At 45.2% G+C, this 16,962-nt stretch overlaps 1 protein-coding gene across 3 annotated transcripts in view; it reads right to left on the bottom strand.

The window, feature by feature from the left end:
* Positions 1-3,294: 3,294 nt before the first annotated feature.
* The window catches only part of RBBP6 (RB binding protein 6, ubiquitin ligase), a 31,695-nt gene continuing 18,027 nt past the window's right edge, over positions 3,295-16,962 (bottom strand). The window contains exons 9-17 of one of the 3 annotated variants that reach the window (XM_039349690.1): positions 15,318-15,421; positions 14,462-14,781; positions 11,845-11,944; positions 11,680-11,758; positions 11,536-11,593; positions 10,456-10,821; positions 10,021-10,122; positions 5,924-7,660; positions 3,295-5,255 (exon numbers count right to left, since the gene is read on the bottom strand). In XM_039349690.1, the coding sequence (XP_039205624.1) occupies positions 3,716-5,255; positions 5,924-7,660; positions 10,021-10,122; positions 10,456-10,821; positions 11,536-11,593; positions 11,680-11,758; positions 11,845-11,944; positions 14,462-14,781; positions 15,318-15,421 (4,406 nt within the window). In that variant the 3' untranslated portion in view covers positions 3,295-3,715. The remainder of the gene's footprint in view (positions 5,256-5,923; positions 7,661-10,020; positions 10,123-10,455; positions 10,822-11,535; positions 11,594-11,679; positions 11,759-11,844; positions 11,945-14,461; positions 14,782-15,317; positions 15,422-16,962) is intronic. The other 2 variants (XM_039349691.1, XM_039349692.1) reach the window with 2 other exon arrangements.

Raw genomic sequence — 16,962 nt, 5'->3', positions numbered from 1 at the left:
AGTTGGCAACCTGCAACCACAGCCAATGCCCACGGAGGCACCCGGCAGAGGTTGGCTTGTTGCCCTGGAGACAGAAGCCGCTTATACCCAGTTTGGTGGGTCAGCTGTTGGCAGGATCAGTGATGCCCCCTCCACGAAGCAGCGCCTGGTGTTCCCTAGCGAGGCAAGCCAATCTAGAAGGCAGGGGCTCTGGCTCTTGGGACAAGCTCCCCATCTGCACTCAAACCCGTCCCTGGGGGAAGGGCCCACTGTGTTCTGTTCTGCCCATTGGGGCTAGGGCACCCCGGGCTCTCAAGTGGGATGGTCTGAAAAGTGCCAGGCAGGAATTCAATACTCCTCGTTTTCCTGCCTTTTCCTTTCCAGAAAAGGGCTGAGAAAATGCAATTTCAATTAAACAAAAACCAAAGGAATTGTGGGCCTAGGTGGTAACGCTAACCAGGCAAGCATTCCCATGGCAGCCATAGCTGGGCTCTTGGCCACCAAAGTGGCCTTCCTAGCACTTTGCTTCTGTGAACTTTGTCCGGTGCCAATCCACATTCTAGGCATGCCAGCTGGATACCCACTTAGCAGCAGTGAAGTCCTGGACAATGGAAAGGACTCCACTCAGGAGGGGCTCTGGTCACGATCCTGCCAAGAGGAATGGGCTCGCTACTCAGCATCCTCCTTGGTTTCTGTTGTCCTCTAGGGCTGCATCCAAGTGTGTCAAAGCTTTCTATTTCCACTGAAAGAGCTACAGTCCTCCAGTCCCCAAAGCCGATTAGTCCTAAGAGATTCTTTCATTTAAAAAATGAAGACGCCCCAGAAAACATGGAAAGGAGTCCCGACTCCTTTCCAAAGGGAAGGAAACTCAAGCACTTGGCCAATGAGGCATGCTGCACAGTCTGGCGACAGGTGGCATTGGGACCTCTTCTTGGTGATGAATCTTTAGGCCCGTTTCAGAGCAGCTTGTGATGACATGTTATTCAGCCTGTACCCCAAGGAGACAAACCACCTTGGCTCCCTTACATAAAACAATCAATATTTGATCCTCCTAGAACAGGGCTTTTCAACCTTTTTACCAATTGTACCACTTTTAGGATATGGCAATATTCGAGTACCACCTAGCGAGGGGTCAAAAACTTGATGACCAAAAAACAAAAAACCTGTTCAAAGTTGCAATTGCACTGAAATGACTTATGACCATTTTTCACACTTACGACCATTGCAGCATGCCCAGGGTCATGCGATTTATACTTGGGATGCTTGGCAACTGATTCATATTTATAATGGTCACACTTACGACCATTGCAGCATGCCCAGGGTCATGCGATTTATACTTGGGATGCTTGGCAACTGATTCATATTTATAATGGTCACGTGATCCCCTTCTGCAGGTGGCGCAGCAGTTAGGGTGCAGTCCTGCAGGCCACTTTAGCTGACTGTGTTCAGCAGGTCAGCGGTTCAAATCTCACCGGCTCAAGGTTGACTCAGCCTTCCATCCTTCCGAGGTAGGTAAAATGAGGACCCAGATTGGGATATATATATATATATATATATATATATATATATATATATATATATATGTATATATGTATATATGTATATATGTATATATGTATATATGTATATGTATTTGTATATGTATATATGTAGGTCTTTGGTTATTCGGGTTTTCACACACACACACATTGCTTACTGGTGTACACCGCTTAGAGAGTGCTTGCACTTAAAGCAGTATATAAGTCTCATAAATAAATAAATAAACCTCTTGACAAGCAAAATCAATGGCAGAGCTGCTGGTGGCCAAGTGCTAAGGCGGGACTTCCTTTCTTCCCTCCCTTTTTCTCATTCCCATCTCCTTCTGAAGGAAGAATTTGAAGCCCCCCCCCCATATTTTCCCTCTTCCATATATTGATCAAACAAGGAAAGGCCTCCAGAGACAGAAAAGACAAGCTACTGAATGAACTAGCTTAAAAAGGCACATTCCCCTTTAAGAATTAGCTACTGGCTAGAAAGGAAAGGAGCGTAGCCGGCACTTAAGGAAGAAAAAAAAATGTAAATACTGGCTGCCGGCTAAGGCAGCCTCCCCAAATGGCTCCATTCATACAGTAAGTAAAGGAATGCTACAGGCAAAATCCATTCAGGAGAAAAATACTTCAAAATCCCTTGCAGCAAAACTTACAGCTAACAGCAGAGCAATAGAAGCTAACACACGAGATATCAGCCATCAACCAAATAGAAATTGCCAAACACTCCTTAAGAACACAAAGCCCTCATTGCACAAATCCCAGAACTTCAAAGTCACAAAAGCACATAAGAATCCTTCCACTCTCCATCTCCTTTCCTCCTCCGTGCCTCACCTCCAGCCATTGCTGCCTTTTTTCATTTCTCTTGGAGGGTGACCCCTCCCCCGCTGCATTTCTTGCCTGTTTGCTGCTGCCAGCACAGGTGGCTGCCACAGCAGTGGTAGATCGGCTTATGGCCAGCCTGCTTGATCCCACTGTGGACCAGTCTAAACAACACAATGGGCCTTATCTGCCACAGACATCCATCTGAAGTTTAACAGATGGACTGACCATTCCCTAGGGCAGTGATGGCGAACCTTTTAGAGACTGAGTGCCCGAACTGCAACCCAAAATCCACTTATGCATCCTTGAGTGCCGGGTGGGTGTGGCCAATTGGGTGGGTGTGGCTGTGGTAGTAATGGCAGGCTGGGTGGGACTAAAAAGTTCAATCAATCAATTCCAACTTGGCAAGATTTTTTTTTCCCACGAGAAGTTGAAATTGACTGAATCTTTTTTTTTTTTTGCACATGGTGGCAGAGGCCTAAAGCAAAAAGCTTTTATAAAACCCAGCTGAAGGCCTAGGACTGGGGCGACGGCGCGCATGCCCACAGAGAGGGCTCTGAGTGCCGCCTCTGGCACCCATGCCATAGGTTCGCCACCACTGCCCTAGGGTGCTAAAGCAATAGTTTCAGCCCATCAAGTGTACTTGGACAGGTAATGTTCACCTTACTGATGCCCTGGAACTCCACCAAACCTTTTATCAGCCCCTTCTGTACATAAGAGCACCTTCCTGTTGAACATGGAATATGTGGCACTAATACTTCAAGGGATTCTGGGAGAAAACCACCCTTTTGTGGTGGATGGTGACGCAGATGCACGTTGCTGCTGCTTTCCTTCTTGCTTGCCTGGGTTGAGGAATGGAGCTAATGAAGGCCGCTACAATAAAGTTTGTTCATCTCTCACTCTGTAGAGTTTATGCCACATTTTTATCTGTTTCGTTTATTACCACTGGAGCTATAAAACCACTACATTAAGATTCAATGAACTTTTTTATTTATCATCCAAAAGTAACAGAACAGGGCTGTAATGAATCCCTCCAACTGATATTTTAAACAGATACCAGCCCTTTTACTTATCCTGACAGGCAATTAAAAAAAGTGTGAAATTTTTCACAGTACAGTCAACTCCACCCAAACTAAGGTAACGGTGGATAAAAATAAAATGCCCCCCAAATAAAAAGAAAACTTGCCCACCCTCCTCCTCCCATATTACATGGTCACAACTCACAAATCTGTACAAAATGTTCACTTTATAAAGCTCTGATGTAAAAATCAAATCAAGCAGCAATTCGGTAAGTGCAGCACGGGGCCTGTTGTAGCACTATTTACAAGGCTCTTGTAACTTTACATGAGGACAAAATGCCATCCCACTGGCTGAGTCCGTCCTGCGCCCTAGACTGGGACAGGTTTGGCTTTGGGGTTCTCCTTCTCTTTGCTCTTCTTCGACTTCTTCTTCTTGTGTTTGTGTTTTTGGCTCTTCTCGGCTTCTGACTCGGTGCCAGGGTGTTTCTTGTGCTTCTTGTGCTTCTTGTGTTTCTTGTGCTTCTTCTTGTCCTTCTTCTTCCTCTTCTTTTTGCTGTCCTGACTGTCTGCAGAGCTGGCGCTGCTGCTGCGGCTCCGGCCTTGGCTCTCCGAGGGGCTGGCGCTGGGGCTGCTGGGGCTCTGGCTCCGGCTGGGTTGGGGGGCCTGGACGGGGGCTGCAGCCTCTTTTGGCTTCTCCTTCCCATCTCGGGGTTTTTTCCCCGGGGAGCCATCCTGTTTTGCTGAACCGTTGCTGTCACTGTCGCTTTCGTTGTAGTCTGGGACAAAAGCCGCCTCATCGGTTTCCCGTGTTGGGTCCGAAGAGAGCCGGGATGTGTGGCTCGGCTGAGGCTTTGGCTTGGCAGCATTTTTGTCGTTCTGGGGAGCCCCTTGTTCCTTGGCTTCTGGGGAGCCCCGTCTGAATGCAGACTTGCTTCCAGATGTCCCCCTCTCTTTATTGGTCCAGGCCTCCGAGGAGGGTCGCTGCTTCTCTCTCTCCTTGCCCAAGCCCTTCTCTTGGGCCTTGGGCTGTTCTGCTGGACGCCTGGAGTCGTAGGTGTTCTTTGGGTCGGTCTGCCTTCGGTCCCTGGATGGGCTGTAACTGCTCCGCTTGGTGTCCCAGTTTTCCTTCTTGGGCTGCTCCCCTCGCTCCTCCCTGGTCTTGCTCTTGGATGCGGAGGGGGCTGGCTCCCGGCTACGTGAAGGCGATGCTTTCTTTCGGGTCAGCCCACCCCGTTCCTCTCTTCGCTTGGAGCTGGAATGGTCTCTGCTGCTGTCCCCATCTGACTTCTTCTCTCGGCTAGGAGTAATGTCCTTTGTGCTGGATCCATGGGCAGAATCATGTTTGTCTGAAGATCTGCTGTCCCTGGAGGAGTGAGAAGACCCACTCTTGACATTTCCTTGCTCTGTTCCGCGTTCGGAACGCTCCTTCTCTGGCTGAGCCCCACTCTTTCTTTTCTCAGAAGGGTCTCGATCGGATGCGGCCTGGTCCCTGTCTTTGATCTTCCCCTTCTCATTTGATGCGGCTGTTTTGGACGTTTTGGGGTCAGGCTGTGAAGTTTCACGGCCAGGCTCTTTTGTGGCTCTCGAATTTCTCTCCAGGGGTTCGGGATCCTTCTCGTTGTGTTTGACAGGATTGGGCAGCTTCGTGTTGACGCTCTTGATGATGCTGGCAGGCTTCCCAATGGCAGAAGAGACTTGTGCAGACTTAACATTCTCTTGTTCTTCTTCCTCCTCAGAGTCAAAATCATCCTTATCCCACTTGGACTGGGGAACCTGGATCATGATGATGACATCTTCGGCAGGGGCAGTAATGTCGTTGTTGTATTCTTCCAGGGTCTTGATGACGGTGCGCTTGGTGTCTAGCTTGTCTTCCAGCTTTTTTACTGGGCTGCCTCCAGCAGAGCTTGTACTGAGGATGCAAGAACCAAGAAAGATTTATTATGAGGGATATCAAAGTGTGCCATTTCAATTCCTAATTTTGCAGTGGCAATATGAGTTTTGCTGTCTCGCCAAAAGGACATTTGTCTAATGGCCTGACCTAAGGAAATGTCCTGGTAATTACCACAGATGCTTTAATTTGTTTTATAGAAAAAGCTTATTCTATACAGTGGCCTGATCTCATCTTCAACTGTTCTAACTCTAGAGAAGCAGAATGTGACTTGCTAAACTAACCTTAAAAATCTGCATTTTACAATTGTGAGAAAAAAACTGTCAAAATTCCAGGCAACCATTCCTTGCCTCCAGGGCAAGTCCGGTCATCCAATACAATTTTTACTCTTATTGTTTTTTGTCAGGAATACAAGGGAAAGATACCCCCCAGACCCGCCCCCCTCCAAAAAAGGCCCCAGAGAGTAGTGAAAAAAAGGCTGTTGTCCTCTCTGGACTATATGAGGTTGGGAGGAATGGACAACTAATTGGTATCAGAATTAAGAGGATTTACTAGGGAAGGGATTCAGCCCCATCAGAAAAATTCAGAACTATTAGCAAAAGGGTTTGAGGAGCCTAACGGAGGGGCTGGGGATGGGGTTAACAAGTCAGGGTAGGAACTACAACTGCCTTCCTCGTAAATTACCGTACCTGGTGTAATCGACCAGCGTGGAACCTGATCCATCGGCTGCCGCCACTTTTCTCCTCATTTTCCCTTTGCCTTTCTCTTGCTTCGCTTTGCTCACCACCGGCTCAGGCTTCTCGGCTGAGGCTTCTTTCACCGGAGGGACGCTCTCGGCACCGGCAATCTTTTTGCCAGTTTCTCGGTTCAGCTTGATCTTCTTTGCAGGAACAACTGGTAAAACAGTTTTTTCTTTCTCCGGGGTCCTCTCCGTTTTCTCTGCTTCCGGGTCACTCTTCCCCTTTGGCAACGGTTTAGGTTCTGTGACTTCTTGCTTGGAAGCCTTTAGCGACGTGGTTTCAGGCTCCTTGTCCACTTTGTCCTCCATTTTTCTCTTCCTCTTTTCAGGTTTGGCATCTGCCGATTTGGTTTTGTCAGCGGGTTTCTTGGATTTTTCCTCCTTGCTGGACGGCTTCTCCTGCTTGGCTTCCTTGGGATGCTCCTTCTTGGCCTTCTCCTCCTTGGTGGACTTGGCCTCTGGGTGCTCTTTTGCGCCTCGGGGGTGGACTTTACGGGGAGCGCTTGGAGGCTTCTCATCCTTCTGGGAGGAAGGTTTGGGCCCATCAGCCTTTGGCAACTCTTCCTTCCCCTTTTTGGCAGGAGGTTCAGTCCGTGGGGATCTTTCACGGTCAGCCTCCGCCTTCTCCTGAGGTGCCGCTTTCGCTGGTTTGACTTGTACCTCCTTCTTGGTGGTGGCGGCCCCCTCGGAGGTTTTCTGCTTTGTCTTTTCCACCCTTCCCTTCGGCTTCTCTTTCCTCTCCTTGTCAGAGATGGGCTTAAAGGCAACTGAGTCCGCTTCCATCGGCTCGTCCCGGACAGGAGTAGCGTCATCCCTGCTCGGGGGAACAAAGAGGGAGTCCGGTCTGCCCTCTTCGCCAGCAGCAGGCTTCCGTGAGCCTTCCAACACGTCAGCGCTAGGGAAACCGTCCCCTTCTTCTCCCCGCCGTCGTTTCCGGTGTTTCTTGTGCCTGTTCCCTTTCGCATCCCCTGCAGGATTGTCGGCTTCTTTGTCCTTCAGTTTTGTCACATCTTTCATGTTGTGGCCCTCTCTTCCTGGGAGCTTTTCAGCGTAGCCACCTCCTAGATTTCGGTTACGATGCCCGAGCCCTCCAGGATAATCATCTCTGCGACCCCGAATGTAGGGGGAATTCTCCCTCCTTGGTCCAGGAGGGCCAAATCGTTCTGGAGAGAAGTTCTCTCTGTTAAGCAAAGGTCTGGGCTGGGCTCCAGCCGGGAAGCCCTTAAAATATTTTTCATACCATTCTCTGTAGGTCTCCCAATCACGGTATCGCTCCTTCTCAAAGGTCTCTCTCATATCAACAGATCTCCCATAATATGCCTTCATGTCATAAACCGGGATTTCTCGGTAGCGACCAAAATACTCCCGTTCCCCTTCTCCCTGAGGACCGGGCCGCTTGTTTGGGGACTGGCCTCTGTACGCTGGCGATCTGGACCGAGAATGATACCTTCTGTAGGGGGGTGACCTAGACCTTGATCGGTGATATCCGTGTGATCTTGACCTGGAGCGGTAATTACGGCTCTTGCCTCTGCCCCTCCGGTTGTACGGGGGCGACCTCGAGTAGGAGCGAGAATGGGAGCGGCTGAAGGACCGAGAGTACGAGCGAGAGCGGGATGAGCCAGATCTTGACTTAGAGTAGGTGTAAGAACTTCTGGAGTAAGAAGATGCACTATACGGCGATTTGGACCTGGAACACAAATGAAACGTTTAATTGTAGCTTCTGGCTCTCTGTAAAAATTACCTTGCATCGCAAAGACGAGAGAATACTGCAGTATTTTTAAAAAATACTCTGATAGTCGCTATATACAATTCAAAAACAGGTTTATAATACTTTGACCCGTAGGATTTTTCCAGCTTTTAGAAAGGATTCTGAATTTTTCAGAAGGAGTTCACCAAATATCTACTCCAGCGGTTCCCTAGATTGTGGCTGGGTATCAGCTAGGTAATTGATGAAAGTTTTGTCTAGCAAACTTGCAAAGTGTCCAACATTGTTTGAGAGGACACCTGCGCATTTGTACAAACTGGATTCCTAATCTGTGCAGAACCGTTACGAACTTTAGAGCTGTGTTGCAAGGCTGGACTCTCAAGCCGCCTCACTGCACATTTGGAGGACAGAAAACTGTTGCTTCAGTTCCTAAGAACAGGGCAGGCCGGCCAGAGGAATGGCCAAAAATGTCTGAGAGGACCCAAGGCAGTTTGGGGGAACACCGCTCAACTGAGCGGGACTTCTTAAGAAATGATACTGCTAGTTTGCTTTAAAGGAAAGTACCGTATGTGCCGGCGGATAAGACGACTTCCTGTGCCGGCGGATAAGACGACTTCCGGAAGCGCTAAACTTGGCGCCAAAGACGGGGGTCGTCTTATACGCCGAGTCGTCTTATACGCCGGAAATACCGGTAGTTTCTGGCGTATAAGACGACGTTCTAGGAATGCGGCTCGGCGATAAAGACGGGGGTCGTCTTATACGCCGAGTCGCCTAATACGCCGGCATATACGGTAATACATTGTTTTAAATTTGGCACGGGTTATAATTTCTCAGATTACTTTTAATAGAAAGCAGGCTAGAATTTGATTGCAAATACCGTTTCTGTCCCACAGAAAATAAGCCATTACCAATTGGTGTCTTCCTGCTATCGTTAATACAGAATCAAGGGGATTAGGGAGTTAAGCCTCAGCTACCTCCAAGGGCTGTGTTGGAAAGAGACCTGCTTGGGGGAAGAGTGTAGGAGCAGCCCTTGGGCATTCCTAGCAGGGGAGGGGGCCCGTGTCTAGGAAGGGGACAGGTGGGGCTGGGCTAGATGCAACTCCTGGGCAATGGCGAGGAGAGTCCAGGTTGCTGGCAGAGAACGCAGCAGCCGTGTTTTAGCCCCAGCCACAGGCGGCAGCAAGCAGTGGCCCACCAGGAGTGCACCCTTGTCTTTTGGGACAAGAAGGGCACGCAACTTCTTTTGCTTGCTTCCTCCTCCTTTTCCAAAGCAGCTATTCCCTGAGCAATGACTGTGGAGCACACGGAGGCCAGGGTGGTACTGCCTTGCCTGCCCAGCTATCAGCTGGAAGGGCTAGGAAGACAGGGTGGCAGGCAAATGGAGATGCCTGCTCTCAACACCGTCACCAACTGCAGAGGATCAGCCTAAGCATCCTGCTCGTTGCAGAAATAGGAAGACAGCCACTTCTTGGCTGTCCAGTGGAGTGTGGAACCCATTTCCCCAGCCTGAGCCAGAAAGCTGTTGATATTGTGTTGCAATGGTGAGATGGGTGGTAAAAATGATGTAAAGGGTAGTCTGAATGCCTGGTCTACATGTGACTTTGAAAAAGCAAGTGCTAGAGATGCCCAAGCTCAGAGATGGGCATTGTAGCCTCCTGAACACCTCCAACTGGGCAGGGCAGAAATGCTCAGACTATTTTGGCATTTGCTTTTAACAGGACATTTGAGGCATGCCATGGATGTCTTAAGTCCCGCCAAGACTGAAAGCATCCATTACACCTCCACGTTCACTAGAGAATGGGGCTACAAGGTCCAAAATGGTTGCCTTAAGCCTTTACAGGTCTCGGTGGTCCCTTCGTTCGGCTACTTCTGACCCTGTCCTCTTAAGTAAAAATATTCTGCTCCACCAGAGGCTAACCCTCCACAGCTCCTAGTCACGAGGCCAGCTGAAAAGGGCTGCCTGCCCTTCTTCTGGATGCCAAGCAGGTGCTCCCGTGCCCCTGCCCTCCAGTGGCAGGTGAAGGGAGGGGACTTGGAAGCAATGGCAGCGGCAGCAGCAGATGGATTCCCTGGAATTGGCTCTTGCCAAGAATAACTTCTCTGCCCACTGTGTGACCGTTGTAAAAAAAAAAAAATGTAACATTTGGGAACTGAGATGGGATGAGGAGGATATAATTGTGATTTTTTAAAATCAGGATGTTGATTTGTTATTATACATATTATATGATTTATTATAAACTATTTCCATAAACTACTTAGGTGTTGTTTTATTTTTAAGTTAAGTGGCATAAAAGCAGCTGCACTAAATAAACAAATTTTGATAGACACGTTTAAAAAATTACCGGGAATAAGAACGCCTGCGTTCCTTCTGAATTTTTTTATATTCCATCAGTTCTTTAGCAAAATCATTTGTAAACTCATCAAGCTTTGACTTTTTCTTTTCCCTGTTAAAATAAGAAAAACATTGTGCTGCAATGCAATTCTGTACTGATAAAGCAGGCACTAAGAGTACTAACTCAAACAAGGTCTGCATGCCACATATTACTAAAATGCGAATCATAGTTTTTTTTGAAAGACGTTTCATAGTATTTTATTAGAATTACAAGTTTCTGGGTTTTAGATCTGAAAGCTGGTAGTGAAAAACCAACATCTGAAATCTCACGTTATATGTCATGTTTGCTCGCAGCACACGCATTTTGAGCACAGCTGCAGCCAAACCGTCTACTGAAACAGAAGAATGAAATATAACGGAACTTCATCCAGAGCCAAATACTTACTCCTCTTTAAGTCTCCGTTGCTCTCTGTAAAACTCCTCCCTAGATAAAGGAGGTGCTTGGGTCGTTGGGATGGTATTTGAGTGAGCCGTTGGTACTGGTGTTGGTACCCATGGTGTTGATATGTTTGCTGGAGCCGGGGGGTATCCCGGAGGGGGGACAGTGTACCCAGCTGATGGAGGCTGACCAGGTGGAAACTGAGGAGGAAACTGTGGTGGAGGTACCCCCGGTGGAAGAGGAAGTGCGTGGGGAGGAGGAGGATACAGGGGAGGTGGAGGCACGGGCACAAAGACTGGTGTTGAGGCTGGCAGTGTTGGGGCCTGAGTCCTTTGTGTACGGTCACTATGCGGGCGTCCTCGGTTTGAACTTCTAAAGAAACCCAAAAACATGTTGTCACTGAGTGTCACACTTGTCTTTTGTTTGCAAGAGAGGAGGAACGTGAAACGGAGAGAGCATGCTTCTGCAGTCACGGCCTACGCTGTCTTACAGGTCAACCACGTCCTCTCTCTGCAGCTCTCTAGACTTAGACAAAGAGCCCTCCCCACAATGTGCAAGCAGAATGGGCTTCTCTTTGATACTCATAAACATTGGCTATGTTCTGCTTCTTACCCATTCCCCACAGCCATGGTTATGCAGTTACTGCCCTCTGCACCTCAACTCCCTTTCCAGAACCATCTCGTGAGTTTTTAAAGGCTAACTAAACTAGAATTAACAGTTAAGAGGTTTGAGTTTTGCTTATAGCTAATAAAATAGCATTTTACCTCCAATAAATGCGATTTTTTAGCATTTAGCTAAATATTTATATGATTGAGATACTTTTGTAGTTTTACATTCAGCTGTACACTATGAATACATGTGTTACATTTCCTTGCTCATTTTAGTCCAGAGACAGTTTTAAAGTGTTGTTCATTACCATAACATTGGAGCCCTTTTAGTAGCAACTGATGCTTCCTATGCATATACAAACAACTATTTAATATGATTATCTTCTACACTTGCTGCCTAATACAATATACACACACAAATGCATGCACGCACACACACACACACACAGAGATATATATATTCTGAAAGAATACTTACGGCTCCCAGCCTGACCTACTAGCTGCAGAGCGGACAGGATTTGTTCTCATTGGCTGACCTACGTGGAGAAGAAGTTGCTTTCAATATGGGTGGCAGATACCCTACTTGCATTTGACAAGAATGAACAAAGCTGTGCAAACTTACCCATAGTGGGTATTGAATGCCCATGAGAACTCAGCTGCCCAGCCAAAGCTGGCTGTCCAAGCACAGGAACCTGATAGCCCTTTGGGAAGGAAACAGAAGAGGATTGATTGCTGCTGCTGCTGCTGAAAAATACACCAGCCAGTTCTGTTCTGAAATAAAGCTTACCTTCTCTTCCAGCACAGTGTTAATTAATAAAGAGGAATGTAGCTTTGGGTGATCGGAGGCTGACACAAGAGCAGCAGCTGATCCAAGACCATCACCCTCCCTGGAAAGAAACAAATGATTTCCAGGTTAGGAACTACAGGGTATTTGGTGATAAAACTGCGAAGCAAGAACATTATCTTCATTATTACAAGCATTTAGAGGAAAAATGGGAAATATATTTAATGAGCACCTAAATAAATTACTAGGAAGGCATCTGACAATAGAGGTGAAGCTATAATAACTATATATTCTTAAGGTATATGCATAAAAGTGAAAAACAGCAGGAAAAGTGACAGATAATGTAAATATCATCATTAAGAGATTGAAATGTTTTTTATAGAAGGAAAAGGTTTGAAGATGAACAGATAGGAAAGTCCTACTGGAGGTGCTCTGTGCTATCATTAACTTGTCATTTTCTAGTAGCTTTTAATTTAGTAGCTCGTGGACAAGTCTTATAATATCACAGAGAACTAAACCTCATCCTGTCTTGAAATAGTAAGTTACTTTCCACCCATGAGGAAGAGCAGAAAGCAGCCATATTAGATGTGTCACAAGGTAAGCTCAACTATCATTTACTTAGTCCAATTTTCTACATACATGAACCAATGAACAACCACAAGAGCTGGCTAACACAACGTATTGATTACAATGTGATTGGATAGTATAACTTCAAAAACCTAGCCACTGATCAAGTCAGTTTATGAAATCTTTTTTCATATCATTCTTGGCCATTTTAAAGCCATTTTTAAATCAATCTTGATCTAGTAATATAAAGCTTGTTCCTCTTCTATAATACCTTTAAACAAAGTCTACCTACAGAGGCACACTCTTAAAATTAACTTCTGAGTTCATTGTTCAAAAAATATCTTTCAATGTGTCCAATGTTACAGTATTTTATGTCATCTGTAATTGTAAGTTGAGTTTGAGTGTTCTTTTCCCTTAATTATAATCTTTAGTTCCCTCCAGTATCCAATATTTTAAAATCTCACACATTTTATAGAATTCAAACCAAAATATTATTCTAGAGGGAGGATTCCTTATAATCAAGTCCCAAATCTTATTTAAAATTTATTTCGACCCTTAGTCCATTTGTAAGTTTCTAAAATTATATTAACAATCTCTCTTTGCCTCTTTTTTTCTTATATAAAATGTTTCTTGTGATGAGATCAATAAAAGTATTTTCAGGCACAATTTGGGTTTATATCTATTTCAAATTCTCAACATGGCACTTCTAATATAATTTTTAAAATCTGTATTATCCTTAATATTATCATGCCATAGAAAACCATTACATCCAAACTTCAGGCTTGGTCCTTCTAATTCTAAAATTCTATTATGTCTCAGGGCGTCCACTCTTTCATCCAAACCAAGGAACAGGTGGCAAAATACAATTTCCAATCAGGCAGTCCCAAGCATCCTCATTCCTTTATATCTTGGAGGATTTTATATTTAATCCTTGGCTTTGCCATACAACACAAACCTAGATGTATCTTTCTGCCATTACTTAAATGGTGCATTAGTTATCAAAATAGGTATTGTTTGAAACAAAAACATCATTTTAGGAAACACATTCATTTTTATTAGACAAATGCTCCCCAATGTCAAGTGTAATTTTTCCCCATCTCCAACATGGCCTTCTTAATTTTAATTCCCCATCTTAATTGTTTTGAAATAAGATAGAAAATTTATAAATACGGTTTAATCTATGCAACTGACAAAATATATAGAGGACTCTCAAAACCAAAACTGTTCAACTAGTTCTTATGACTCAGTATTTTTCAACCTTTCAGTTAGAGATGTGTGCAGATTGCAATTTTTAAAATTCTAGTCAGCTTGCTGGCTTAGAATTCTGGACTGATAGTCAAAATGTATTTGGAGGAGATCAAATCAGTTTCAACGACCATCAATTTAATGGCAACTGGTTTACCCCAGATTGTAAGGGTCTTCTTGAATGTAGCCAAAATCTGATAAAAGTATTTTACTTACACACAACATGGATTCAAGAATTAAGCACAGCTTGAATTCATATTAAGTCTTTTACCAAGTCTTTGAAAGATAGAGCAGGATGCAAATATAGGAACTGAATCAATTCCTGAAGCTTGCATAATTTAGTTTCCTCCAACATTCTTTGCACTTCAAAAACACAATCATTGATGGAAGCATTTGTGCAATATTGTGCACAGAAGATTGAATGGAAACAGGTTAAAAGTTGAAGTCAGGTTACTTCTTGATCAAGGATTTAATAATCCTAACCCAATCTGAAATCTCATTTCCAGTGGCAGAAATGTTAAAATAGTTTTGTGTGCTCTGCGGAGATTATGAGATCAGTTAAGATTCTCACACTGGATGAAAGACCGCACAAGAAAGGCCTTGAAGGATGCAGGAGGATGTATGGCAGTGTTTCCCAAACTTGAACAATTTTAAGGCATGAGGACTTCAACTCCCAGAATTCCACAGCCAGCAACGCTGGCTGTGGAATTCTGGGAGTTGAAGTCCTCATGCCTTAAAATTGTCAAGTTTGGGAAACACTGATGTATGGGATCAGACATGCTGGAGATAAACACAGAAACCGACTTACCGGAAAGGTCCTCCGGGCTTCTCAGCATGAATTGCTAGAGACATTGCTGTAGGCACATCACTGATGGAGGTGGAGGCAGACTGGTTCACGGCCAACATGCTTGTTGCAGGGGGAGCTTGACCAGGAGGCAGAGATAAGGGGGGAGATGCAGAGGCATGAACCTGAGCAGAAGTGACTGGGAGGATAAGGGGATCCTGTTGCCTGGAGCCTGTTGGCCTGGGCACAGAAGGCATATTCCGCTGAACTGCTGGTCTTGGTGGGGGGGCCTGCTTGCGAAGCCTTTTAGTGTAGCCTGTTTCATTTTTGAAGTTATTTACAGCCTAAAGAAAGAAAAACAAACACGGAATCAAAACTGTTTGAAACAACAGCATGACGTATCTTTCACCATGGTCATTTGCTGCACTATATACAGGCTGGGTTTCAGAGACAAGGACTGCATCTGCATTACCTATGTCTTTTGGTTAATAAATGAGTTTTCTGGGTTTCCACACAATACGTTAAACTGTCCAACCAGACTGAATTTGCACAACAGGCTAAGCAAAAGACTGTCTACCAAGATTAACACTAATTAGGAGTAATGTATGATCCAAATAGACTACGTATTCACCTATCTACTCTAGTAGATAACCAGCAGAATAGGTTTCCCAGCTTTGTACAGAAGCTTAACATTCATTTGGTCTTGTTACAGGAGGAAGAGAAACACCTGGATAATTCTGTCAAATCACAGACTAATCAACCAGATTAATCTGATCATTTCCCCTCCAAATGTTCAGCAAAATTTCTCTCACTCAGAATAATGTAAAGCAATTAAAACAGCAGGGCAGGTACCTTCGGAGAGAATAATATAGGTAGTTACCTGGCGTAAAAATTTGTTGGCAATTAAATTATCAGGAGAAACATCTGTTTGATGACAAGTTGGACAGGTATGTTCCTCTGATTCTAGCAAGGATGTTCGGATACCTGTAAATGATTTGAAAATTCCATTTTAAGTGCACAGAATATTATAACCAGAGCATGCTACCTTATGCATAGATGAATAAATGTAATACCGTTACACAGAACTTTTAACAGTCACCAATGGGGCTAAATTTAAAGTGCCGCATCACAGTGAGAACTTGGAAACCTACGGTCATATATCCAGGGCATCACAGTTTAAGAGAGCTATGAAAAATTTGGAACAGATTTGGAGAAAATCTATCAGGATAATAAAGAATCTGGAACCAACATCTCAGGCTGAAGGAACTGAGCAAGAGAAAATGTGATATCTAAAAGCCTGTTACTTGTATAAGAGGGCAGATCTATTTTTTCACTCAGGCCGAGGGGCTGAAATTCAGGATGACTATTGGAGGGGAATTTCTTGGGTGATGGCCATCGACTGGGGACGGTTTGGCAGACTCCTGCACTGAGCAGGGAGGTTGGAATAGCTCTGTCTATCTGCACATAACCAGCATGCCTTCACAACTTAGGATGCCACTTCTACATGGAGCCAAAAGGTTTTTGAATTGTTCCTGGAAACCTATAGGAAGCCAGTGCGGAGGCTGAAGAAGAGATGTAACTCTGATCGATCAGATTTTATATGCCAACACATGGGCTGCTGTATTCTGTACCGACAGAAGCTTCTGAACAGACTTCCAGGCAGCCCAAGTCAGAATATTTTTTCATAAGAGTCATATCAATTTACCAGTGTGATATTGGCAAGGAATTTCCCTCCTCTTGTACTCCATCTCCCTGTCTTGCGTATGAATGCGCACAAGGAAGACACAGACGGGAGGGGCTTAGAATGGAACATGTGTATTATTTTGGGGTTTTGTATTTTGTTAATACAAAATAAATAGAATGGAATATTCAGCAATATTCTGAGCAATGGTCTAATCAAGTGATGGCGAACCTTTTAGAGACCAAGTGCCCAAACTGCAACCCAAAACCCACTTATGTATCCTTGAGTGCCGGGTGGGCGTGATCCATTGGCTGGGTGTGGCCAATTAGGTGGGCATGGCCTATTGGGCAGGCGTGGCTGTGGTAGTAGCGGCAGACTGGGTGGGACTAAAAAGTTCAATCAATCAATTCCAACTTTGCGAGATCTTTTTTTTTCCTGCGAGAAGTTGAAATTGATTGATTGAACCTTTTTTTTTCACAAGACGGCGGAGGCCTAAAGCGAAAAGATTTTATAAAACCCAGCTGAAGGCCTAGGACTGGGGCGACGGCGCGCGTGCCCACAGAGAGGCCTCTGAGTGCCGCCTCTGGCACCCGTGCCATAGGTTCGCCACCATGGGTCTAATCCGTTCTCATACAGGGGTTTTTCTATAATGGTTTTTTCCCCCCTCAGCAGTCTTCATTCTGATCCAGCCATTTTTTAAACTCCATCTTTTCTCTGCTGGCTTGTTCCTCCAAACCAAATTTGCTCTATTTCCTTCCAGTTTTTGTAGCTATATCCCACCATCTTTAAATAACGTTATTTCCAACATTCTGATGGATTGGAAAGAATTAAAAAGTCCAATAGT

The sequence above is a fragment of the Crotalus tigris genome, unplaced genomic scaffold, assembly GCF_016545835.1.
Source record: "Crotalus tigris isolate CLP2741 ecotype Arizona unplaced genomic scaffold, ASM1654583v1 scf7180000018301.7375997, whole genome shotgun sequence".
In the NCBI taxonomy this organism is placed as follows: domain Eukaryota; kingdom Metazoa; phylum Chordata; class Lepidosauria; order Squamata; family Viperidae; genus Crotalus; species Crotalus tigris.
This window is presented reverse-complemented; position numbering and strand designations above follow the sequence as displayed.